Below are 26,787 nucleotides of genomic sequence, written 5' to 3'. Positions count from 1 at the left end.
ACTAAGTGAGATTATAAAGCAGGACTCGGTGGGTAAGAGTACAGGCTGCTTGTCCAGAAGTTCTGAGTCCGGTTCCCAGCACCCAAAGGACAGTTCACAACTGTCTGGAACTCCAGTCCCAGAGGGTCCGACACCCTCTTCTGGCCTCCATGGGACTGCACATGCATACTGCACAGACACACATGCAGGCCAAAGAGCCCTAGACATAAAATAAAAAACCAAAATACTCAGACACAAATATCACATGTCAGCATAAACCAGCATCAAAGAAGAAAGCAAAAGGAAAATTCTGGAGTCCAGAGAAATGGCTCAGTGGGTAGAGCACTTGCCACGTAAGGAAGAGGACCCGAGCTTGAATCTGCGAAGCCTACACACAGCAGGCAGTGTGTGTGTGTAGTCCCATTGCTCTTGAGGGAGGTGGAGAGCTAATCTCTGAGATTCTCACAGGCCAGCCAGCCTGGAGCACACGGCAGCAGCAGCAGCAGCAGCAGCAGAGATTTCGCCCTCAAACCAGAAGGACAGCAAGAACTGATGCCCAAGTTGTTCTCTGGCTTCTGGGTGTGCACCACAGCGCATGTGCCCACACACACCCACACACCTCCACATGCCACCCTCGCACCATTATCTCATGCCATCCTGTGGGGGTGGGGGACCGAATTCCCGTCATCAGACTTGGTGGCATCCTGCCAGGCCGCTCACCTCGTTCATCTGCTGGGCCACGCTGGTTGCCAGCGAGCTCAGGCTGTCGCAGCACAGGTTACTGGTGTGCCACCCACTTGGCTGTACTTGAGTGCTGGGTTCCAACTCGGGTCCCCATGCTTCTATGGTGCTTTACCCAGAACCTACGCTCTTACAAATGCCGAACAAGATGGCCTGGGGCTTTCAGCAATCCTGCTGCTCCCCAAGTTCTGGATTTCTAGCTGTGTGCCGCCACTGCTGCTCTCTCTCTCTCTCTCTCTCTCTCTCTCTCTCTCTCTCTCTCTCTCTCTCACACACACACACACACACACACACACACACACAGACACACACACACACACACAACTCAGTCTGTTACCTTTGCACTAGATGTCAAGTATACGACTTTGTTCATCTCATCCACATGGAGCTCCCAGCTCTGAGGCTCCGTGGAAGTTGGTGAGCCTCTGTCCAAAATGGTGAGTTTCTCCTGGCCAGAGAGCAGGCTCCATAGGCGCAGGGTGCGGTCCTTTGAGGCAGAGATGGCGAGAGTCCCTAGGGCAAACACTCGAATGCACCTCACCTCAGCTGTAGTGGGCACAGTGTGGGAGAGCATGTTAGGGGGACAGTTTATTCTGGTTTCTACCTTGGGCTAAAAAATCTAAACAACTGCTGGGGCTGGTGGTGGCGCACACCTTTGATCCCAGCACTCCAGAGGCAGAGGCAGGTGGATCTCTGTGAGTTCAAGGCCAGCCTGGTCTACAGTGTGAGTTCCAGGACAGAAACAAAACAACACGATGTTAGGGGAGGGGATGGCATACATGCCACCACCATGCAGGTGCATGTGAAGGTCAGAGAACTTTCTAGAGTCTTTCTCTTTAGCCACCTTTACATTGGTTCTGGAGATCAAACTCAGGTCACCAGATTTTTGATGTAAGTGCCTTTACTGAGTGAACTATCTTGCCAGCCTGAGCAGCATTTATACCATATTTTAGCATAGTTTAAAAAGAGATTTATTAGCCGGGCGGTGGTGGCGCACGCCTTTAATCCCAGCACTCGGGAGGCAGAGGCAGGCGGATCTCTGTGAGTTCGAGACCAGCTTGGTCTATAAGAGCTAGTTCCAGGACAGGCTCCAAAACCACAGAGAAACCCTGTCTCAAAAAACCAAAAAAAAAAAAAAAAAAAAAAAAGAGATTTATTATTATTATTAGTGGTGGTGGGTTTTCAAAACAGGGTTTCTCTGTGTAGCCCTGGTTGTCTCACTCTATAGACCAGGCTGGCCTTGAATTCACAGAGGTTCTATTACCTCTCTTTCCGGATAGCTAGGACTACAGGCATGCACCACCACTGCATTTGACAGCGTGACCCACTCCTCTCCTGATGCACACCGCACACTGTCGACAACGTGACCCACTCCTCTCCTGACGCACACCACACACCGTCGACAGCGTGACCCACTCCTCTCCTGACGCACACTGCACACTGTTGACAACGTGACCCACTCCTCTCCTGACGCACACTGTTGACAACGTGACCCACTCCTCTCCTGACGCACACTGTTGACAACGTGACCCACTCCTCTCCTGACGCACACTGTTGACAACGTGACCCACTCCTCTTCTGATGCACACCGCACACTGTTGACAATGTGACCCGCTCTCCTGACGCACACCACACACCGTCGACAGCGTGACCCACTCCTCTTCTGACGCACACCGCACACTATTGACAAGGTAATTTTGTAGTTCAAGACGTCAATGGGTTCAGTCAAGAACACCGTGAGCTAGCCACCTCCTCCATGCGATTATGATGGGGTATCAGTGCTTGTCAGCTGGGCCAGGCCTGAAGAACCCTGCACAGCCCGCCTGAGTTAGCAACCCTAAGAGGAAGTGGCTTGTGAGAATAAAGTGATTGCCAAGTGATTGCCCCTCAAAATGGGTCATGTATATCAGTCCCCCACAAAGCTCAGAGATACGCTCATGGGACCGGAAGAGAACAGAGTGTAGGGTCTGGAAGCTGCACTGGAGCATTGTGGGAAGGCTGCTTTTCGGGCGTGATGAGACTGTCCCTCTCATGAGCTCACAGTAGCCGTGACCCTGAAAAGGTCTGTGCAGGGTAGGGAAGGTTACCGGCTGTCATAGGGGTGTGGAATCTCATAGGGAGAGGCACTATTAGGAGGTATGGTTTTGTTGGAGGAAGTGTGTCACTGTGGGGGTGGACTTGGAGGTTTCCTATGCTCAGGACACCGCCCAGTGTGCCTGCTACCCCTTCAGCACCACATCTGCCTGCATACGGCCATGCTCCCCACCACAGTGATAATGAACGGAACTTCTGAACTCTAAGCCACCACCTGAATTAAATGTTTTCCTTTACAAGAGTTGCCATGGTCACGGCGTCTCTTCACAGCAATAAATAAAATCCCTAAGACAGAAGTGGAGGGGTCACAAGGCCCATCTCCCCCTGAGGATTTTCAGGTAGTTCATGGGGAGGGAGATGTTTACTTCAGTGGAAGAGGCATTTGGGAAGAGCCCATGCTCCTCTGGTCACCACTTCTGCATCCCAGTGAAGTGCACTGCCCCCCCCCCCCCCTTACAGGAAAGTAGAGATGGGTACTTAGGAAGAGAAGGGGACTGGCAGGAAAGGGAGGTGAATGTGATCCAAAGATGTTATAGATGTCACACGTACAGACGTGACACACGAGATGTTACAGTGAAACACATCCCTACACAGTTAATAGTTGCTGAAGAATTTAGTTTAGTTTTATATGAAATTAGCTGGCGTGAGTGGGAAGGAAACACGGAACACACAAACCCACTTAGGAGTTTATTAGAGGGGCTGTGTACAGGCTTGGGAAGTCAGTGTGCACAGAGAGGGAGGAAGATGGTGCGTCCAGCTTTTAAAAGCTGCCTAGTGCACGCGCACATGGGGTTGACATGTCTATGTCAAAGGCAGATGATGGGAGGGTGGAGGGTGGGTGGGGCTCACACACGTGCGCAAGGGCTTAGCTGAGTCATACGTGGATCACACAGGGCCCTTTAACATCCCCAGGGGCCATTAAACACTTCTGTCTGAGGGCTTGTCCGCACCTGCATGATCCCTAGAACCTGGAAGTATCAGCTTTGTGTGGCTGAAATCATTACATTATATACATATATTTTTTTGGTAGTGAGTCTAGCTTTTTAGATTTTTGTTTGTTTATTTGCTTGCTTTTTTTTGTTTTTGTTTTTTTGGGTTTGTGTGTGTGTGTGTGTGTGTGTGTGAGAGAGAGAGAGAGAGAGAGAGAGAGAGAGAGAGAGAGAGAGAGAGAGAGAAATGGTTTCTCAGTAGCTATGGAGCCTGTCCTGGAACTTGCTCTGTAGCCCTGGCTGTCCTGGAACTAGCTCTGTAGACCAGGCTGGCCTCGAACTCACAGAAATCTGCCTGCCTCTGCCTTCTGAGTGCTGAAATTAAAGGCGTGCTCTATCACCGCCCAGCCCTTTTAGATTTTTTTAAAATTAACGTTTATTGTGTGTGTCTATGTGTGTGTGTGTGTGTGCAGGTCAGAGGGCAATTTCTCCTGGAAGGTTGCTCTCCTTCCACCACATGGGTTGCAGGAATTGAGCTCAGCTCACCAGGCATATAGACGAGTACCTTTACCTGCTCAGCCATCTCACCAGCAGTGCCCCCTCCCTGAAACAGTGTTAAGATTTTCATTTATGTGCATGTGTGTCTGTCTGTCTTTGTGTCTGCAGGTGCCTGAAGAGGCCAGGAGGTGTTGGATATCCTGGAGGTGGAGTTACAGACAGCTGTGAGCCATCCAACAGGGGTGAACGTGTATCCTTGGAAGACCGAGAAGCACTCCTAACCACTGAGCCAATCTTTCCAGCCCCTGCCCTCCAGTATATGTTTTTTAATAGAAAGCTTGTTTGCGGCCACTGTGTGTGAGGCGGCGAATTGTTTGTTGCGCAGTTCTAGCTGACTGATGCAGTCTCAGCATAAGGACATAAGTGCGTGAGAGTGAAGTCACTCTGGGGACAATGTGCAGCCACCCTACTTCCCACTCATCACCTGTGTGTCCTGTTAGAACGTGGACCACCTGTTGTTCCTCCACATCCCACACTACCGTGGCGCCATCTTGGGTGCCCACCACCAGCAGCTTCTCTTCCAGGCTCCATGCTATGGCGGTGACCCCTGCAAACACACAAAGGGGTCAGAGAGGACCTGGTGACCCCTGCAGACACACAAAGGGACAGAAAGGACCTGGTGACCCCTGCAGACACACAAAGGGGACAGAGAGGACCTGGTGACCCCTGCAGACACACAAAGGGGACAGTGAGGACCTGGTGACCCCTGCAGACACACAAAGGGGTCAGAGAGGACCTGGTGACCCCTGCAGACACACAAAGGGGACAGAGAGGACCTGGTGACCCCTGCAGACACACAAAGGGGATGATGAGGACCTGGTGACCCCTGCAGACACACAAAGGGGTCAGAGAGGACCTGGTGACCCCTGCAGACACAAAGGGGTCGGTGAGGACCTGGTGACCCCTGCAGACACACAAAGGGGTCGGTGAGGACCTGGTGGCTCAGACAGGGTCTGTGAGAGCCTCCATTTACAGATGGAAAACCAAGGAATAAACAGATCAAGTGGCCATCTTAAAGTCACATAGCCAAGAGGACAGACTTTAGAAGGTGACCCAGAGACTGCCTGCAGTATGGATTATTTTTGTTAAAGACTTATTTTTACTTTAAATGAAGTGTGTTGTAGGACCCAGCCAAGACAAGCTCAACAGAGGCCTGAGTCTCAGTAGTTTACCCGAAGACAGTACCTGGTTCTGAGAAAGACCACAAACTGAGGCCACCCAGGCACCACCCAGGAACAGACCATCCAAAGGAAATTCCTGACTATCCAACCATTCTAGATAGGATCATCTGCCAGCATACAGCCATCGATTTTTACTAAAGTCTTTCTCACTTTTCAGACAACATAAAAACTCTTACTGAAATCTTTCTTATAGCTTCCCTCAGTAGTATATAATATATTGTATAGCCACAATATTTTAAACAAGAACAGAAACTATAATAAAAATAACTTAAATTCACATCACATAAAATCCTGCACCAGTGTGAAGCATCAGAGACAAACAGGAGGGCTGTTTTTTTTTTTTTTCCATACCCTAACCAATAGTAACTTGTAACCAGCCCCTCTCAATGATGACAGATATTTATCACCCATTGGATCTTGTGCTTATATGGCAAACCTGCCTGCATTGTCCCCGTGTCCCCGCACTACAGGCCAAGGCCAACTCCTTTCCATGAAATGTGTAAGGTGGGTAGAGGTTGTTTGTCTCATCCCTTTTAGGAAAATACACCCCTATGCTTATGGTCCTATCTCTAAAGTCCTGTAAGTGACCCAGTATCAAAGTCAGAGAAGTCCTGCCTTGAGCCTGTCCTGTCACATCCGTCTTGTAAGTCAGAAAGAAGATGCACAAAAGAGAAAAACAAAACAAAACAGACTTCCTGGCGCCTGGAGGCAAAACCAAACTGAGAAGATGACAGCCTTAAGCTGTCTATCTACAGAACCGAGACACCTGGAGCATCCCATATGTCTGTCTACAGAAACCAGAGAGATCCACTTTCATACAGAAGGGTCCCCAAATACAGAAGGGCCGTGGGAACATCTCCCCAGGTGCCCCGCCTGCGATCCTTTCATGCATCCGAGCAGAACGTCTACAGGCTCTCAGAGATCCTGGGCTCATTTACAGAAGGATATCCAAACAGAAGGACACAAAACGAAGCTTAAACACAGAAAACTTATCAGGCTACTGAAGGCTCTACAGGACAGTGGTTCTGGGTTATGGTTTTCGTCTCTTTAAGAGACAAGCCAGGCCAACTCCTGGTGACCCCTGTCCTCCTCCCCTGCCCTCCTCTTCCTCTTAGATTCTGTCTGTCCCTTCTTGGCGTGTGCACCTCTCTCTCTCTCTCTCTCTCTCTCTCTCTCTCTCTCTCTCTCTCTCTCTCTGGCCCTTCTCTGTCTCTCTCCTCCTCTTCTCTTTCTTCCCCCACATTCTCTCTCCTCTGAGTAATAAATATTCAATTCTATTCCATACAATGTGTCTGCCCACGTGTCTCCCACCCACGTGCCTGCTCAGCCACTCACCGCTGGGAAACTGCACCTTCCAGGGACTCTCTGGGAGCCGGGCACCAGCCCAGTGCCACATGGCTGGACCCCACCCGGACTGGTGGCTCTCCTGGTCAGGGATCTGCTGCTCAGGACCAGCCTGCCTGGGATGAGCCACCACTCGGGAACTGTCAGGGATCTTGCAGCATTTTTAAAATTGGTGCCATGCAACTCGGATATCCTGAACTGGGTTATTTTTCCACTCCCACCACCGGCTTCCCGGCTTTAATCTGTGAGTCTTTCCCCCATTCTGCTACGGTTGCTCCCCTTTACCGGAATCGTGTTTGGACTGACTCCTGGGTCAGTCCGCCCACGAATTAGCACTGCACACTCCCCGTACAGTGCATTCGACTGGGGACCCGGGGCCCCCCAGTTTTTTAATCTCTTTTTTTCATTTATTCTCTTTCCTTTTTTTCTTCTCTCGTCGTAACCGCCACTCAGAGTGGCCCCAACCTCTCTGGTTTCTGGGTCACCCGACCAGATCCAGCTAGGCCATAATACCCCACTTGCAGTCCTCGTCCACGAGTCCTGGGTGTTTGCGTCGATTTGCATCCTGCCTATTTCCGGAAGATGTTCCCTTATAGGCCTTGGGTGCTGCTGTTTCATGGATTTTCACAATTTTGGCTCTGGATAGCAACCAGCTCCCCGGCTTTTTAAAAATTCCAGCCATGGCATGTTGCGTTTTTTTTTGTTGTTTTTTTTTTTTTTTCAGTTTCAGCCTTTTGCTCCCCTCTGTGGCTTGTGTTGTGGCATGGCGGCTCAGCAACAGGGTAGATCATGCCTTTAGGTCCCTTTCATTAAGCTTAAAGTCCTTACAGCTCAAAAAATGTGACTTTTTTCATACAACACGTGGCTGCTGCCATTTTGAATGGGGTCAGGTGACTTTATTGCCATCTTGACTGAGGGCCAGGTCAGGTGACCAAATTCCACCATTTTTACTGAGGTATTACCTGCCGGGTTCCCCAGTGCTAACTTTATTACATGGGTGACCTTACCGCCATCTTGGCTGAGAGCCAGGTCAGGTGACCAAGCTCTCCCATTTTTACTTAAGTATACCTGCCTTGCTCCCCGGTTTTCACTAAAATCCTCTTGTTAACTCTGTTACATGTGCTTTGCGCAGTGGCATGTCTTTGATAGGGCCCATCAAAGGCATCCACGTTGCCCAATTCCTGTTCTCTCTTCCTGTGTGTAATGATTGTTCATTGCATCTCGTTTCAGACTACAGAATCATGAGTCTCATGATTTAAACTGGTATGTACCTTTAAGTCTCTTACAAAAATGCCTTATATTTAATCCAACCCTCATTTAAAATTATTAAGCTGTTCTCTACTATTGTCAGCTCTGCCATTAACTTTCTGTTGCAAGCAGTCTCTTCTTTCTGCCTTTTTACGAGTGTAAATCTCACCTGTTAAGAGCCAGTGCAGTCAACCTTCCAGGCAGATTCCATACTGCAGCTATATGTAATAAACAGCCCTCAACTGCTCAGAGATCTGGGGAATGTGATATTTAAATATTAAAAAACTTTTCATAACAAAAAGAGACAGGTTGGCTCCCAGCAGCAGCACTCTGCTTCCTCCAAAGAAGACAGAAGACAGATGGGCATAAAACAATGTCCATCCGCAATTCACTTTGACTGCTGAGTGCTGACCATTGGGCAAAACTGCCTATCATCTAAACTAAAGACTTCTAGACAGAATCACTGGAATCGACAGCCTAGCTGCTCAGGTCAAGGTAGGCCTGTCTTCCTACAGATTTCTTAGCCCACAGGGTCTTCTGGATCCTGGTAGGCCTGGTGCTAACCAGCAAAGGTCAAGTGCAACCTTCGGTGACCATGGAGAACCCAAAAAGAATAGTTCTGGGTGCCAACCAGTAAGTTCTCTGTCATTTTTTAATCAGTAACTCAAATAAAATCTTATCCTTCTCAAAGATCTCTGATACAGTCTGATAGCTTAGAGGTTTCTCTAGGTTACCTCACCAAACAAATTTCAGATCAATTTTCTCTCTTATGCTGCTTTCCATACTCTTAAAAAATACTTTTCATTGTACAAAAATATGTCACAGTCATTATGTGTCTAAAACTTCTGTTTTCACAAACCCAAGAAAGTCTTGTGCGTCCCAGGGAGCCGAATTAAAGGATCCACCTTAAACAGGTCAGATACCCCCTAAATTCCCTAGTCCTAAATTTTTTTTTCCTTTAATTTAACTTTGTTCTTTGTTCTGCCAGTATCTTAAACAGGATAAGAGACACCAGACATTTCCATGCCACAGATGCCGGTTGGGAGCAAAGAGAACAGCTATGCCAGGATGTGGCCAGCACCCAGCCTTCTCAGGTTCCCCCCCAAAGATGACGCCCACAAATAAGCTGGAAGCAGTTTTGAGAATTCGCCGCCCCAATTCCGTCAAACTGTGGTGTCGAATCTCCTGCTTTTTATTATAAAAAAGAGCTGGGAATGTTATGGTTTTCATCTCTTTAAGAGACAAGCCATGTCCACTCCTGGTGACCCCTGCACCCCCCACCATCTTAGATTCTCATGGTCCTCTCTTGGCTCTCTCTCTCTCTCTCTCTCTCTCTCTCTCTCTCTCTCTCTCTCTCTCCCCCCCTTGGGCCCTTCTCTGTCTCTCTCCTCTTCTTCTCTTTCTTCCTCTCTCCTCTAAGTAATAAATATCCAATTCTATTCTGTACCATGTGCCTGTCTATGTGCCTTCTACCCACCACCTGCTCAGCCGCTCACCTCTGGGAAACTGCACCTCCCAGGGACTCTCTTGGAGCCAGGCACCAGCCCAGTGCTACATGGCTGGACCCCGCCTGGACAGGGGGCTCTCCTGGTCAGGGATCCACTGCTTGGGACCAACCCGCCTGGGACGAGCCAACACTTGGGAACCGCCGGGGATCTTGCAGCATTTTTAAAACTGTGGGCCTGGAGGATCCCAGAGAGCCCCCACATGTTATTCCCAGTCCGTGGGGACCCCAAAAGACCACCTGGGATGCCAACTCACCAAAATGCAAAAGCAAGGTTTATTGGGCACCTGTTACAAGCCGGCAGGGACCTCATCAACACAGCAGCAGAGGAGGACCCCGCCCTTCTAGACGGCACTATTTAAAGGCAAAAACCAGAAAAGTTACATAAGCAGGGTGTGGGGTGTCCTCGTGAGTGTGTGCTGGCAGGTGATCCCGTCTACAACAGTTGGAACATTAGGAATTTCCTTTGGATGGTCTGTTACTGGGTGTTGCCTGGGTAGTCTCAGTTTGTGGTCTTTCTCGAAACCAGGTATTGTCTCAGGGTAAACTACTGAGACTCAGACCTCTATTGAGCTTGTCATGGCTTAAATAACACCAGTCTATGCCTGGAGGGATGGCTCAGTGGATGAAGCACTTGCAGCTGTGCTTGAGGACCAGGGTTCGAATCCCCAGAGCCTATGTAAATTCGGCAGAGCTGAGGTCTCTAGAGCAAGCTGGCTAATAGCTGTATTGGTAAGCTGTGGGTCCAGCTGGTGCTCCATCTCAAGGGCCCACAGACACACATGCAGGCAAAACACTCATTCACATAAAAATAAAATTAATGAAGTTTTTTTTTTTTTTAAAAAAAGAGAAGCCAACTTAGACATGGAAAATCCAGACTTTTTGGAACGCCCTTAAGTGGGTTCTGTTCCTACTACATGCCTCTGTTTCCCAAGACGTAAAGTGGTTGGTTGTTGGAGGCTGTTAAGTCACAATTGGCCCAGCTATAACAGACACATATTTTACTTTTTTGTTTTCTCTTAATCATTAACTCACATTTTTTCCCACTCTAACAAAAAGGAAACAGAAGCCCAGAGTGGGGCAAAGCCTCCTCATCCCCTAACAGACAAGCAGAAGTACAGAAAACACAGTTGCTTCCCTGTCCCAGACATGATAGGAACACACCTCTCAGTAGTAACCTCCCCTGCCTGTGTCATGGCAGACATCACTAATCCATCACAGCATCACTGATTCATCTGTGGCTGTACCCATAGCCATTTTTTGTTCTTTATTAAGTAAGAAGGTCCCTAAATTCATGTGTTTTTATATGAGCATATGTAGTTACCTACACAATCCTCAGAGCAGAGTGAGACAGAGACAGAGACCGACAGAGAGACTAAGACAGACAGAGACAGAGATTATATCCATGTTCACCCTGGATATCAGAAACCCACCCTGGCCCTGAAACCAGAGCTGGTGAAAGAAACACACCCTGGATTTGAAACCCAAGCCAGTGAAAGAAACACCTTAATCCTGAACTCAGGACCTAAAAAACACACCCTGACTCTGAACCCAGAACCAAAGAAATACACTTTGGCCCTGGAACCAGAGCCAGTGAAGGAAATATACCATCCCCTAAAACCAGAGCCAAAAAGCTAAAAAAAAAAAAAAAAAAAAAAAAAAAAAAAAAAAAAGGGCCCTCTTTCTTTCTGTGCCGATATCGCACTCGCCAACATGGTGAACGTTCCTAAGACCTGCCGGACATTCTGCAAGAAATGTGGCAAGCACCAACCCCACAAAGTGACCCAGTGCAAGAAGGGCAAAGATTCTTTGTATGCCCAGGGAAAGCGGCGTTATGACAGGAAACAGAGTGGCTATGGTGGGCAGACTAAGCCTATTTTCCGCAAAAAGGCGAAAACTACAAAGAAGATTGTGCTGAGACTGGAATGTGTGGAGCCCAACTGCAGATCTAAGAGGATGCTGGCTGTTAAGAGATGCAAGCATTTTGAACTGGGTGGTGATAAGAAGAGAAAGGGCCAAGTGATCCAGTTCTAAGCTGACCTTGTTATGAAGACAATAAAATCATGAGCTTTCACTCAAAAAAAAAAGGGGGGGGGCAGTGAAAGAAATACAGTTTGACCCTGAAACCAGAGCCAACTCTGCCTCTGACCAACTAAACATGAGACCAGCCAATCCCTGAACAGAAAAACCAACCAGTCCCTGAGCACAAAATCTAGCACACTGACCCTAAACCCAAAGCTTGAAAGAAACCCACCCTGGATCTGAAACATGAGCTGGTGAAAGAAACATTTTAGACATGAAATCAGAGCCAAAGAAATACACTTTGGCTATAGAACCAGAGCCAGTAAAAGAAATATGCCTTAGCCTTGAAAGCAGAACCAAAAGGTAAAAAAGGACCAGTGAAAGAAATACAGTTTGACCCTGAAACCAGAGCCAACTCTGCCCTTGACCAACAAAACCAACCAATCCCTGAGCAGGAAAACTAACCACTCTCTGAGCAGAAAATCTTTTCCCTGGGAAAACTCTACCCCTAAGAAGCCCTATACAAAAGCCCCTCTGCCTGTTCAGCTGTATGCAGAGGAACCACCCTGGCAGACTCCTCCTTCCCAAATAAATTTCTTTCTTAAAAGAGTTTTGGATGATCTTCTTTCTCAGGCATGGAGCAAAAGAATCTTTGCTGAGACATTTCCTTGGGGGTGGGATGAACAAAAAACCCAAAAAACAAACAAACAAAAACAAAACAAAACAAACAGAAGAAACAGTTAAATCTGCTGGGAAACTCCCTTGGGAGTTGAGCAGAAAAAGTAAATTTTCACTGAAGCCAGAGGACATTGCTACATTTCTAAGGGGGCTTCCGCTTTAGCAGAATAAAACAGAAGAAACATCTTGGGCCAGAGCTGAAGAGAGCAGAAAAAGAAATGGAGAGATCTGCTAGGACGTTTCCTTAGGGGAAGAGATCAGAGCTCAGCTGTAAAGACTCCTCAAGGAGAAGAGTAGGGTTGCTACATCCTGCAGGGAGACGTCCCTCACCACACCCCAGTCCTCGTGCTAGTGTTTCTACATTAGAGTAGAAACAAGTTTTTCTGGGGGTGCCTCTAATAGGCAGAGGCCGACCAGCCCCCTCCTCACTGACAGGAATGTCACCCTGACAGTAAGGGCTGCAGCAGCCAATCAACGAGTCCTCTTCCCTGCCACCCTAGGGATGCTCCAGCTAGCAAACGGGGCTGTCTGTTGAAGCTGCCGTGTGGGCTCCTATCCACCCACTCCGCCTGGATCCTCCTAACAAGCACAGCCACTCTCACCAGCGTCATTTTCTCTCTGTGCCTCTGAGCCTTAGCATTCTCCATTGTGGAGAGAAGCTGCCTGGGGACGGGGATGATGGGAACTGGAGCCTGGAGCCCCGCTGGACTGCAACTGCCTGTGGGCCTCACAAAGGCTGAGAAGGAGGAGGAGGCTTGCGGGGAAGTGGAGGGTGAGGCTCTCCACGTGTGCCGACTCAGGCCAGAGTTACAGGGTGAGTTGTAAGTGACTGTGAGCAGCCCAAGGGAGGAGCGAGTATGGGTGGGGGTATCCAGGTGAGGGAAATGTGGGGGTGAGGACAGTGATGGTGGGGGACACAGGGGCCTCAGAGAGTGCCGTGTCACCTGATCTTCCTGAGGACCTGGGTAGAGAGTGCCGTGTCACCTGATCTTCCTGAGGACCTGGGTTTAGTTCCCAGCACCCACATCAGGCGAGTCACAGCTCCAGGGGCTCCAATGGCCTCCTCCCCAGACATACGTAACACACAGACGCACACACACACGTGTGCACACACACAAACACACATGCACACACGCACACATGCACACACACGCACACACACACACACAGAGATCAATTTTTATAAAAGAAAAGCGTCTGCCTGCCTCTGCCTCCCAAGTGCTGGATTGAAGGTGTGTGCCACCACCATCACGCAGCCTAAGAAAAGAAATCTTAAAAATGGATAGATAGATAGATAGATAGATAGATAGATAGATAGATAGATAGATAGATAGATAGATGTAAGGTAGCAGGGTGGATACTGGATGGAAGAATGGTGGGGGGGGTTGGTGGATGAGTGGATTGTGTGTGCACAGGTGTGTGGACAGTGGGTGCGTGAGGCATGATGACAAGGCGTGGCCAAGCCTGAGCGAGTCCCTGTCACCCTGGCAGGGTAGTCAGCTCACACTACACTTGCAGACTGCCTGGCATGGACCTCCAGTTTGTGAGACTCTAGCCAGCAGCTCTCTGGGACAAAACCTAAGAAGCATCTGCCGGCTCCAGGCTCATTAGCAGTATTTACAGCAGTCATCCACAATCCCCAGGGACGGAGAAGGCCGGCACAAGATAGCAAGAGAAGGCCCCCATGGTACCTTGGGGCCTCCTGTCTGGCAAAGTGGAGCCCCAGAGAGCAGTCCCAAATATCTGGCATCTGCTCCCCTGGGTACACAGAGAGCTGGTGTGTGTTTTTGTGATGTTGGGGACACTCACCTTTGTGACATCCAGTGAGAGTGGCTCGAAGTCTTCCCCCAGGTGGCTGTAGAAATCCTGCCAAGGGCACCAGCATTGGGTGTGGGCAGGCACGGAACCAGCTCTGTGCTTGTTGGCACAGCTGCCCGATCATTGCTGGATACGACGTAGCAAAGAAAAGGAGCCTGGCCAGGAGCTCGGTGTATAGGACACTATTCTCTGTAACAAAAAGGGGTGTGTCACCGCCTGGCTGAACCTCTCCACGCCCATGAACCCCAAGGCCTGCAGAAGAGAAGCCCCAGGCCCTCTAACCCCTTCTGCTTCACTTTCTTATCCCTCCATCTCCCACCTCCTGGGCACAGAATAGCTGCCAGCCTCTGTCTGACCAGGTTCCGCTCACCATGTTCCCTCTGTCTGGCGCGCTTCCTGAGCCCTTCTTCAAGCCAGTCATTCTCCTCCAGAGGCACTTCTCCATCAATGAGTTAATTAACTAACTCGTTTCATTATTGCCCAGATCAGTCTTGACTTCTGGGCTCGAGAGAGTCTCTCGCTGCAGCTCCCCAAATAGCTGAGACCCAGGTGCATGGGTGAGTGGGTAGAGTGCAGAAGGATGTCAGACTGATGGGAGTGTGTGGGTGGATGGATCCAAAGATGGATGGAAAGGTGGAGGGTGGGTGGGAAGATGGACGGATGTGAGGGTGGGAGGCTGATGGATGGATGGATGGATGGATGGATGGATGGATGGATGGATGGGCAGATTGACGGGTGGATGGGCAGACTGACGGATGGATGGGCGGATTGGTAAAGTGTGGAGGGAAGATAGACAGACAGATGAAAGAGCAATGAGAACAACAGGAGGTTCAGTAGACGGGTGAACTGTGCCCAGTTTTCAAATGCTGCACCCCTCTGCCAAATCCATTCCTGATTCCCGTCCAGTTCTACCGCCCAGACTGCTGTTTGACCTTGTGTCTTGAACCCATTTGGCAGGCCTCAGCCCCCTGCCCTACACTTTAGCTTGCCAAGGACAAGCATGGCATCTGCTTGGCTATAGATGCACACACAGCACAGACACCCCGTGGGCACTTCTGTTCACTCAGCTGGATAGCACCCCCCTGACTGAAAAAGGACGGAGGTTAGAGACTAGCAGGGATAATGTGCTTGCTTTCGGGCCTCGTGACCTGAGTTCAATATCCTGGACCCAGGAGAGCCAGCCCCCTCAGGCTGTCCTCTGACTTCCCACACACGAGTAGTAGCTAATCAAGAGGGCACATGCAAACAGAACATTTTTGAAAAGGAGGGGCTGGAGAGAATTCTCCGAGGTTTTGAACATGCACCCACAGTCAGGCGGCTCACCTGTAACTCAAGCTACAGGGATCCAACTACTCTACCCGCACGGACACCCACACACACAGAAAAATAAAAATGGAGGCTCAGAAACGACTTCATGAAAGCCACACTGGCGTCTGGGGCAGCCGCTTCAGAATCCTCTCCCTACAGGGCATCTCCGAGCAGCGACGGAAATGCTCTGGGAACACACGATGCCGTGGCGCCCTCTGGTGGTGATATTTCTCACCACCTCCCACCTTCTGGGGGAACCAGGGGTTGTAAAGGAAGGCGCTTTTGCAAAGCTCTTGCTGACTCTGTGCATGTGTGCGTGCCTCTGTGTGTGTGTGTATGTGTGTTGGGGTGGTTCAGCAGGTAGAGCGCTCCCCCAGCATGCACAAAGCCCTGGGCCTGGGGCTCATGAAACTCTACCTCAAACAATTTTCAGGAAGCTTGTAGAGCCTTCAGGTTCTTAAATCCAGGAAGCAGCCCCAAGAGGAGGAATCAGGACTTAGGGAGGCCGATGGGAATGAGGGTGACATAGGGACCAGCCATAGCAAGCAAGGAGGGTGGTGACGGTTCCGCAGCTATGGAGAGAGTGTCTAAGCAGGCGGCAGTGCTGACTGGCGGAGTTTAAGTTTGACCCCAGCACCCTGCAAAAGCCCAGCCAGCTGGTTTGCACCATAACTGGGGAGACAGAGACAAGCGGATCCCTGGAGCTCCATGGCCATCGAAGACACTCCACATACCCATCCAGACACCCCACACCCACCAGACACCCCACACACCCATCAGACACACCCCCCACACCCATCAGACACCCCACACACGCACCAGACACACTTCCACACGCATCAGACACCCCACACACCCATCAGACACACCCACACACCCATCAGACACCCCACACACCCACCAGACACACTTCCACACGCATCAGACACCCCACACACCCACCAGACACACTTCCACACGCATCAGACACCCCACACACCCATCAGACACACCCCCACACCCATCAGACACCCCACACACCCATCAGACACACCCCACACCCATCAGACATACCCACACTTCCATCAGACACCCTCCACACCCATCAGACACACCCACACACTACAGACACCCCCACACCCATCAGACACACCTCACATGCCCACCAGACACACCCCACACACCTATCAGACACACCCCACACACCCATCAGACACACCCAACATGTCCATCAGACACACCCCCACACCACCAGAAACCCCCACACCCATCAGACACACCCAACACGTCCATCAGACACACCCCCACACCACCAGAAACTCCCACACCCATCAGACACACCCCACATGCCCACCAGAGGTGTGGCTTGCCAAACTTTAAAATCAAATACTTTCAAAAACTGAATCTTTTTTAATCCCAGCATGACAGAGGCAGAGGGAGCAGATCTCTGAGTTTGAGGCTAGCCTGGTGAGTTCCAGGACAGCCAGGGCTACACAGAAAGACCTTGACTTGAAAAACCAAAAACAAAAACCACCCACCTTTTCTTTGAATTGTTTGACATTTTAACTCTTTAAATTTCATTTCATTTACTCTTTGTGTGTGTGTGTGTGTGTGTGTGTGTATCTACACAGATACACATATACCCTGGTGCACTGTGGGGGTCAGAGGACCTGTGGGAAATCCCCTTACTCCTCCCAGCATTTAGTTCGCAGGACTGAACTCAGGTTGGCAGCGTTGGCAGCACGTGTCTTTATCTGCTGAGCCACGGAGGTGGCCTCTCCATTCTTTTTAGGTTAGATCTCTCACTGAACCTGAGCTCACATAACCAGCCAGTCTGGGATCCTCCTGACTGAACCCTAACTCTGGTGCTGGCTGCTATGCCGAGCTTTGAAGTGGGGCTAGGGCTCTGAACTCAGGTCCTCAGGATTGTGTAGCAACACTGTCCTAGCTCTGCCATGTCCCAGGACCTACGTCTTCCTCTTCTTCTCCTTCTTCTCTTTCTCTTCCCTTTTTTTCCTTTTGGCACAGGATCACAGCTGAGGCTGACCTTGAACTCCCGATTTTCTTCCTCCACTTCCTGAGGTTGGGATGACAGGCCTGCACCTCCAACTCCATTTTCACTCTTCTGATCTATTCTTGCTTTGGGTCACCAACTCCCTGGGTTACCTCAAGTTGCAAGAACACAATGCCCTGTGGCATTTGGCTGCTCTGGTGCCAACAGGATCCCGCAGAACGGACCTGAGACAATGATCAACCAGACTGTGCTGCACCAGGGCAGCTCCGCTTTCCTTTGTTCCTCCCCTGTGAGCCCCAAGACTACAGTGGACAGCTCACATGGACAGTGTTAGCACAGAGGCACACCTTGGTCCTGCCCCTTGGGAACCTATGCTTTTAAAACTTACCCTTACACCGACTTGGTTACATTGGTGTGTTTGCGTGATGGTGTGCTTTGGTAGGGCCCGCTAAGGTGTTCGTTTCACGCAGGGACCCCACCTACAGTAGATCGGTTCCCTCCCTCCCACCTGCAATGAGTCTGCTTTCTTGTTCACTGGCGGCTTTGATTCTCCAGTTTTCTTTGTTCCAAAGACCTGCGAATGTCTAGCTTCTCTCTCTCTTTAAAAGCCCTGTTTGCCCTCTTTGGGCACATAACACCATCCAGCTCAGTCTGTCTGGCGCTGGGGGCAAATCCTCAGGGCAAGCAGGCAGGCGAGACCTCCTTTGCTTCACTGGCCCGCCTGCACCAACCAAGGTAGGCGCTTTGTTTACGAACTACCCAACCTGCAAGGAGATCTGATCTCGGCACCAGGAGAGAAAGCAGTGCGGTGAGTTTGTGACCAGCGGTGGCGGAAGCAGCCCTGGACAGGGAACTCTGAAGTTCCTCATCCCCCTCCCTATACTCCCCGGGCTCCCTGCAGGGGCTCTACCCCCCCATACTGCCTCTCTCTTCTTGTCCCACCCAGCTTGCATCCAGAACCCTTCTTCCTTCGGTCCCCTTTCCTCTTTGGGCACATAACACCATCCAGCTCAGTCTGTCTGGCGCTGGGGGCAAATCCTCAGGGCAAGCAGGCAGGCGAGACCTCCTTTGTCTCACTGGCCCGCCTGCACCAACCAAGGTAGGCGCTTTGTTTACGAACTACCCAACCTGCACGGAGATCTGATCTCGGCACCAGGAGAGACAGCAATGCGGTGAGTTTGTGACCAGCGGCAGCGGAAGCAGCCCTGGAAAGGGAACTCTGAAGTTCCTCATCCCCCTCCCTATACTCCCTGGGCTCCCTGCAGGGGCTCTATACCCCGCATACTGCCTCTCTCTTCTTGTCCAACCCAGCTTGCATCCAGAACCCTTCTTCCTTCTGCCCCCTTTCCTCTTTGGGCACATAACACCATCCAGCTCAGTCTGTCTGGCGCTGGGGGCAAATCCTCAGGGCAAGTAGGCAGGCGAGACTTCCTTTGTTTCACTGGCCTGCCTGCAACAAGCAAGGAGAGACATCACTAGAACACCAGGAGAGCTAGCACTGCAGAGAGCCATCACTGGGAAGGTACATCAGTAGGCAAGGAGACCTGATCCGGTAAAAGAACATCCAGAGGGGAGCATTCGGAGAAAGAGATGGGCAGGCGCCAATGCAAGAATTCACCTAACAATCTGAAAAACTATATGAAACCACCAGAACCCAGCGACCTCCCAACAGGTGGACATGAACACCTTAATCATGAAGAGGTAGATAAAATTGACTTTATGAAAGTGATTGACGCCCTTAAACAACATGTAAAAAATGCCCTTATAGAAATGGATGAGAAGTATAACAGAAAGTTTGAAGAATTGAGTAAATCAGTGAATGATACCCTAGGAAACCAAGGAAAAACAATCAAACAGATAATGGAAACAGTACAAGACTTAAAAACTGAAATGGAGGCAAAGAAGAAAACACAAACAGAAGGCCAGCTGGACAGGGAAAATCTAGGTAAATGAATAGAGACTACAGAAGCAAGCATAACCAACAGAATACAAGAGATAGAAGAAAAAAATCTCAGATTCTGAAGATACCATAGAGAAAATAAACACGCTGATCAAAGAAAACAGCAAGGCCAACAAATTCTCATCACAAAACATTCAGGAAATATGGGACACAATAAAAAGACCAAACCTAAGAATAATAGGAATAGAAGAAGGAGAAGAAGCGCAGCTCAACGGTCCAGAAAATATATTTAATAAAATTATAGAAGAAAACTTTCCCAACCTAAAGAAAGATATACCTATGAAGGTTCAAGAAGCATACAGAACACCGAATAGGCTGGATCAAAAAAAAACATCCTCTCGCCATATAATAATCAAAACACAAAGCATACAGAATAAAGAAAGAATACTAAGAGCAGCAAAGGAAAAAGGCCAAGTTACTTATAAAGGTAAACCTATCAGACTTACACCTGACTTCTCTATGGAAACCATGAAAGCCAGAAGGTCCTGTATAGATGTACTGCAGAAACTAAGAGACCATGGATGCAAACCCAGACTACTATACCCAGCCAAGCTTTCGTTCACTATAAATGGAGAAAACAAAATTTTCCAGGATAAAAACAAATTTAAACAATACGTAGCCACAAATCCAGCCTTACAGAAAGTAATAGAAGGAAAATCACTAACCAAGGAGTCCAACAATGACCACAATATCTCAGACAACTAGAGACCCTTCACCAGCGCAACACAAAGAAGGGGAACACACAAAATTTACAACTTAAAAAATGACCGGAGTTAACAACCACTGGTCATTAATATCACTTAATGTCAATGGACTCAACTCTCCTATAAAAAGGCACAGACTAAGAGATTGGATATGAAAACAGGATCCAACATTCTGCTGTTTACAAGAAACACACCTCAACCACAAAGACAGGCACTTACTCAGAGTAAAGGGTTGGGATAAGGCTTATCAAGTAAATGGACCTAAGAAACAAGCAGGGGTGGCCATACTAATTTCTAACAAAGTTGACTTCAAACTTAAATCAATCAGGAGAGATGGAGAGGGACATTTTCTACTCATAACAGGAACAATTCATCAGGATGAAGTCTCAATCCTGAATATCTATGCCCCTAATATAAAAGCACCCACGTACGTAAAAGAAACATTGTTAAAACTCAAGGCAGCCATCAAACCACACACATTAATAGTAGGAGACTTTAATACTCCTCTCTCACCAATGGACAGGTCAAGTAGACAGAAACCTAACAGAGAAATAAGAGAATTAATGGAGGTAATGAATCAAATGGACTTAACAGACATCTATAGAATATTCCACCCAAATAGGAAAGAATATACCTTCTTCTCTGCAGCTCATGGAACCTTCTCAAAAATCGACCACATACTCGGTAACAAAGCAAACATCCACAGTTACAAAAAAATATTAATAACCACCTGTATCTTATCAGATCACCATGGATTAAAGCTAGAATTCAGCAACAATGCTACCCCCAGAAAGCCTACAAACTCATGGAAACTGAATAGTCAACTACTGAACCATACCTGGATTAAGGAAGAAATAAAGAAAGAAATTAAACTCTTCCTTGAAGACAATGAAAATAAAGAAACAACATACTCAAACCTATGGGACACTATGAAAGCAGTTCTGAGAGGAAAGTTCATAGCACTAACTGCCCACTTAAAGAAAACAGAGAAAGCACACATTGGAGACTTAACAGCCCACCTGAAAGCTCTAGAAAAAAAAGAAGCAGACTCACCTAGAAGGGGTAGAAGACTGGAAATAATCAAACTGAGGGCTGAAATCAACAAAATAGAAACACAGAAAACAATTGAAAGAATCAATGAATCAAAAAGCTGGTTCCTGGAGAAAATCAACAAGATTGATAAACCCCTATCCAAACTAATCAAACGGCAGAGAGAGAATTTGCAAATTAATAAGATCAGAAATGAAAAGGGAGACATAACCACAGACACAGAGGAAATTCAGAGAATCATTAGATCTTACTACAAAAGCCTGTATGCCACAAAACTGGAAAATGTAAAAGAAATGGACACTTTTTTAGATAAATACCATTTACCAAAGTTAAACCAGGACCAGGTGAACAACCTAAATAGACCTGTTAGTCGTGAAGAATTAGAAGCTGTTATCAAAAACCTCCCTTCCAAAAAAAGTCCAGGACCAGATGGTTTCAATGCGGAATTCTACCAGAACTTCCAAGAAGACCTAATACCTATTCTCCTTAATGTATTTCACAATATAGAAACAGAAGAGTCATTGCCAAATTCCTTTTATGAAGCTACAGTAACTCTGATACCAAAACCACACAAAGACCCAACCAAGAAAGAGAATTACAGGCCAATCTCACTCATGAACATCGACGCAAAAATCCTCAACAAAATTCTGGCAAACCGAATCCAAGAACACAGTAGAAAAATTATCCATTATGATCAAGTAGGCTTCATACCAGAGATGCAGGGCTGGTTTAACATACGCAAATCTATCAATGTAATCCATCATATAAATAAACTGAAAGAAAAAAACCATATGATCGTTTCATTAGATGCTGAAAAAGCATTTGACAAAATTCAACATCCCTTTATGATAAAAGTCTTAGAGAGATTAGGGATACAAGGGTCATACCTAAATATAATTAAAGCTATATACAGCAAGCCGACAGCTAATATCAAATTAAATGGAGAGAAACTTAAAGCCATTCCACTAAAATCAGGAACACGCCAAGGCTGTCCACTCTCTCCATACCTCTTCAATATAGTTCTCGAAGTTTTAGCAATAGCAATAAGACAACATAAGGGGATAAAGGGGATTCAAATTGGAAAGGAAGAAGTTAAACTTGCATTATTTGCAGATGATATGATAGTGTACATGAGCGACCCCAAAAACTCATCCAAAGAACTCCTACAGCTGATAAACGCCTTTAGTAATGTGGCAGGATACAAGATCAACTCCAAAAAATCAGTCGCCCTCTTATACACAAAGGATCTGGAAGCAGAGAGAGAAATAAGAGAATCATCACCTTTCATGATAGCCACAAACAGCATAAAATATCTTGGGGTAACTCTAACCAAGGAAGTGAAAGATCTATTTGACAAAAACTTTAAGGCATTGAAGAAAGAAATTGAAGAGGATACCAGAAAATGGAAGAATCTCCCTTGCTCTTGGATTGGGAGAATCAACATAGTAAAAATGGCAATTCTACCAAGGGCAATTTATAGATTCAATGCAATCCCCATTAAAATCCCATCAAAATTCTTCACAGATCTTGAAAGGACAATAATCAACTTTATATGGAGAAACAAAAAACCCAGGATAGCCAAAACAATCTTATACAATAAAGGAACTTCTGGAGGCATTACCATCCCTGACTTCAAACTCTATTACAGAGCTACAGTAATGAAAACAGCGTGGTACTGGCATAAAAACAGAGAAGTCGACCAATGGAATCGTATAGAAGACCCGGATTTTAACCCACAAACCTATGAACAACTGATTTTTGATAAAGGAGCTAAAAGTATACAATGGAAGAAAGAAAGCATCTTCAACAAATGGTGCTGGCACAATTGGATGTCAACCTGTAGAAGAATGAAAATAGACCCATATCTATCACCATGCACAAAACTCAAGTCCAAATGGATCAAAGACCTCAATATCAATCTGAACACACTGAACCTGATAGAAGAGAAAATGCGAAGTACCCTACAACATATGGGCACTGGAGATCGCTTCCTATGTATAACCCCAGCAGCACAGACATTAAGGGCAACATTGAATAAATGGGACCTCCTGAAACTGAGAAGCTTCTGTAAAGCAAAGGACACTGTCATTAAGACAAAAAGGCAGCCTACTGACTGGGAGAAGATCTTCACCAACCCCGCAACAGACAAAGGTCTGATCTCCAAAATATATAAAGAACTCAAAAAACTAGACTTTAAAAGGATAATTAACCCAATTAAAAAATGGGGCACTGAACTGAACAGAGAATTCTCAACAGAAGAAGTTAAAATGGCCAAAAGATACTTAAGGTCATGCTCAACCTCCTTAGCGATCAGAGAAATGCAAATCAAAACAACTTTGAGATATCATCTTACACCTGTCAGAATGGCTAAAATCAAAAACACCAAGGATAGCCTTTGCTGGAGAGGTTGTGGAGAAAGGGGTACCCTCATCCATTGCTGGTGGGACTGCAAACTTGTGCAACCACTTTGGAAATCAGTGTGGCGGTTTCTCAGAAAAATTGGGATCAACCTACCCCTGGACCCAGCAATACCACTCTTGGGAATATACCCAAGAGATGCCCTATCATATGACAAAAGCATTTGTCCAACTATGTTCATAGCAGCATTATTTGTAATAGCCAGAACCTGGAAGCAACCTAGATGCCCTTCAATGGAAGAATGGATGAAGAAATTGTGGAATATATACACATTAGAGTACTACTCTGCGGTAAAAAACAATGACTTCTCGAATTTTGCATGCAAATGGATGGAAATAGAAAATACGATCCTTAGTGAGGTAACCCAGACCCAAAAAGAAGAACATGGGATGTACTCACTCAAAATTGGTTTCTAGCCATGGATAGGGGCCACTGAGTCTATAATTTGTGATCCTAAAGAAGCTAAACAAGAGGGTAAACCCAAGGAAAAACATATAGATATCCTCCCAGCTATGGGAAATAGACATGACTGATGGGCAAAAAATTGGAATCTTGGGGGTGGGGTGGGATGGGGATGAGGGGTGATGGGGAGAGAAAAGTGTGAAGGAGAGGATGAGGGGAAATGGGGGAATCGGGGTGATTGGGGATAAAGGAAGGTTGGATAGGGGAGCAGGGAAACTCATACCTTAGGTAAGGGAGCCACCTAAGGGGTGGCAAGAGACTTGAACTTGGAATGGCTACCAGATGCCCAGGGCAATGTCCCCAGTTAGTTCATTGGGGCACCTGAGGATAGGGAACCTGAAATGAACCTATCCTATAATCATACTGATGAATATCTTGCATATCGCCATAGAACCTTCATCTAGCGATGGATGGAGATAGAGCCAGAGACCCACACTGGAGCACCGGACTGAGCTCCCAAGGTTATAATGAGGAGCAGAAGGAGAGAGAACATGAACAAGGAAGTCAGGACCATGAGGGGTGCACCCAACCACTGGGACAGTGGGGCCGATCTATTGGGAGCTCACCAAGGTCAGCTGGACTGCTACTGAAAAAACATGGGATAAAACCGGACTCTCGGAATGTGGCGGACAATGAGAGCTGACGAGAGGCCAAGAAGAATGGCACAGGAACTTTCAACTGGCGATAGATCGAGAGAGAGACAGAGACCCAAATTGGAGCAATGGTCTGAGCTCTTAAGGTCCAAATGAGGAGCAGAAGGAGGGAGAACATGACCAAGGAAATCAGGACCACGAGGCGTGCACCCACCCACTGTGACAGTGGAACTGATCTATTGGGAGCTCTTCAAGGCCAGCTGGACTGGGACTGAATAAGCATGGGTTGAAACTGGACTCTCTGAACATGGCGGACAATGAAGGCTGATGAGAAGCCAAGGACAATGGCACTAGGTTTCGATCCTAATACATGAACTGGCTTTGTGGGAGCTTAGCCTGTTTTGTTGATCACCTTCCTGGGCCTGGATGGAAGTGGGAGGACCTTGGTCTTCCTGTAGGGCAGGGAATTTGGACTGCTCTTCAGTATCGAGAGGGAGGGGGAATGGACTGGGGGGAGGAGAAGAGGAGTGGGGATGGGGGAGGGGAGTGGGGGGAGGGGGCAATGTGTGGGAGGAGGGGAGGAAATGGGAAACGGGGAGCAGTTGGAAATTTTAATTAAAAAAGAAAAAAAAAAAAAAAAGCCCTGTTTGCTTGCTACAGCGTGTGAGTCAGAGATGAAAAGGCCGGCTTCCTCTCGCTCACTTTTCATTTCACTTTATGTGTGAATGTAAGCTAGTTTTAACTCTGGATGTGTGTGTGTGCATATGTGTGTGCAACTTAAGTTCAACCGTGTGTGTGTCCATGTTCTCACTGTTAAAGAAAACTGTTTTAGGCAGTCCCAACAAAGTCTGTTCATTGTATCCCCTTCTAGACAAAAAAATAACAAGTCTCAAATATTTTAAACTAGTATGTGCTTTTAGATGATGATAAAAATGTGGTTAGATCGGTTACAACATACTGTCTGATTCAACTCTGCTTTAACATACATTCTACATGGTGGTCAAACTGTAAGTTCTAAAGATCTATTCAGATGAACAAAAACTAACGGACATTCCTGCAAGCCGGTCTTCACTACTGTCAGTTTTTACTGTTAAGCTTCTACAGCAAATTTCCTTCTTTACCTCTTCGTCCTATAAATTAAAGTCAGCTGGAGGATTCTGGGTAAAGCACTCCTCCGCAGCCTGTCGGCTTGGACCCAGCTCTCCAGGCAGATCCTGCTCTAATGTCACTAAAGTCATGATTCTTATCTACCCAACAGACAGCCCTCAAATGCTGAGATCTGGGGAATGTGGTATTTAAATATAACAGAGAGAAAGGTTAGCTCCTGGAAGCAACCCCTAGTTTCTCCAAAGATGGCTGGGTCCAGAAGAACCTCCCCCTGGAGCTTGCTTCTCAAGTAGCAGCGCTAGCCACTGACAAACCTGCCTTTCACCTCAACCACTGCAACCTCTTCAGACCGTGGACAACAGGACACTGGGCAATCGACTGCCTTGTTGAGCAGGACAAGGCAGGCTGGTCTTCTACAAACTCCTAATCCACAGATCTTCTGAAGTTGGCAGGCCCTGAGCTGCCAGCCGAAAGATGGAGGCTGCCCTACGCCCTGCTCTCAACAATCATGGAGAGTCCCTGGGGTGGCTGTTTAGGCAGCCAATCAAATAAGTCTTGTAAATCACTAACTCAGGTAAAATTTGTCCTTCTCAAGATCTCTAAAGCAGTTTGACGACTGGTAGCTTTGCCAGCGCCTTCTCAGCTCTCCGTGTAAAATTCAGGTCCCGGGCCTCAGTCTCCTAGAGCTAATGTCAAGTCTAGACACAGTTTACCTCGTACCAGGCCCAGGTAAGAAATGAACTCACACAACAGATTTCCCCTACATGTCAAGGCGACGCCATGGTGATGGGAGGAACAGGTGCTTTAAGGTTCACCTATGCAAAAATGCAAAGCTTCAGATGTGAGGACCCCAGAATGTTTTAGGGTCTAAGAGGGTGTTTTAAGGGATCCACATACAAGTTATGAAGTCTGAGGATAAGAACGTTCCAGACTATGAGAAAGGGACCTAAGGTGTGTAAATACAAGTTATGAAGTCTGAGGATAAGAACGTTCCAGAGTATGAAAAGGGGACCTAAGGTGTGTAATGCAAGTTATGAAGTCTGAGGATAAGAATGTTCCAGACTATGAGAAAGGGACCTAAGGTGTGTAAATACAA

The 26,787-nt window shown here is 47.6% G+C and overlaps 2 protein-coding genes across 5 annotated transcripts in view; one reads left to right on the top strand and one right to left on the bottom strand.

Annotated features, from left to right (window-relative positions):
• The window catches only part of Nwd1 (NACHT and WD repeat domain containing 1), a 131,814-nt gene that overhangs the window by 67,146 nt on the left and 37,881 nt on the right, over window positions 1-26,787 (bottom strand). For 3 of the 4 annotated variants that reach the window (XM_057752605.1, XM_057752609.1, XM_057752606.1), the window contains exons 10-12: window positions 14,088-14,285; window positions 4,726-4,848; window positions 1,058-1,266 (exon numbers count right to left, since the gene is read on the bottom strand). In XM_057752605.1, the coding sequence (XP_057608588.1) occupies window positions 1,058-1,266; window positions 4,726-4,848; window positions 14,088-14,285 (530 nt within the window). The remainder of the gene's footprint in view (window positions 1-1,057; window positions 1,267-4,725; window positions 4,849-14,087; window positions 14,286-26,787) is intronic. The other variant, XM_057752608.1, reaches the window with a different exon arrangement.
• On the top strand, window positions 11,292-11,651 carry LOC130862798 (60S ribosomal protein L36a-like). Its single transcript, XM_057752610.1, has one exon. It carries the CDS (start codon window positions 11,292-11,294, stop codon window positions 11,610-11,612), a length of 321 nt encoding a protein of 106 aa, XP_057608593.1. The 3' UTR covers window positions 11,613-11,651.

The sequence above is a fragment of the Chionomys nivalis genome, chromosome 20 (assembly GCF_950005125.1).
Source record: "Chionomys nivalis chromosome 20, mChiNiv1.1, whole genome shotgun sequence".
NCBI classification, from domain to species: Eukaryota; Metazoa; Chordata; class Mammalia; order Rodentia; family Cricetidae; genus Chionomys; species Chionomys nivalis.
The sequence above is the reverse complement of the archived record's forward strand: the minus strand, read 5'-3'. Positions and strand labels throughout refer to the sequence as shown.

Bases quoted from the DNA above. Each gene is read 5' to 3' on its own strand.
- LOC130862798 (XM_057752610.1), top strand. From the start codon at position 11,292: ATGGTGAACGTTCCTAAGACCTGCCGGACATTCTGCAAGAAATGTGGC.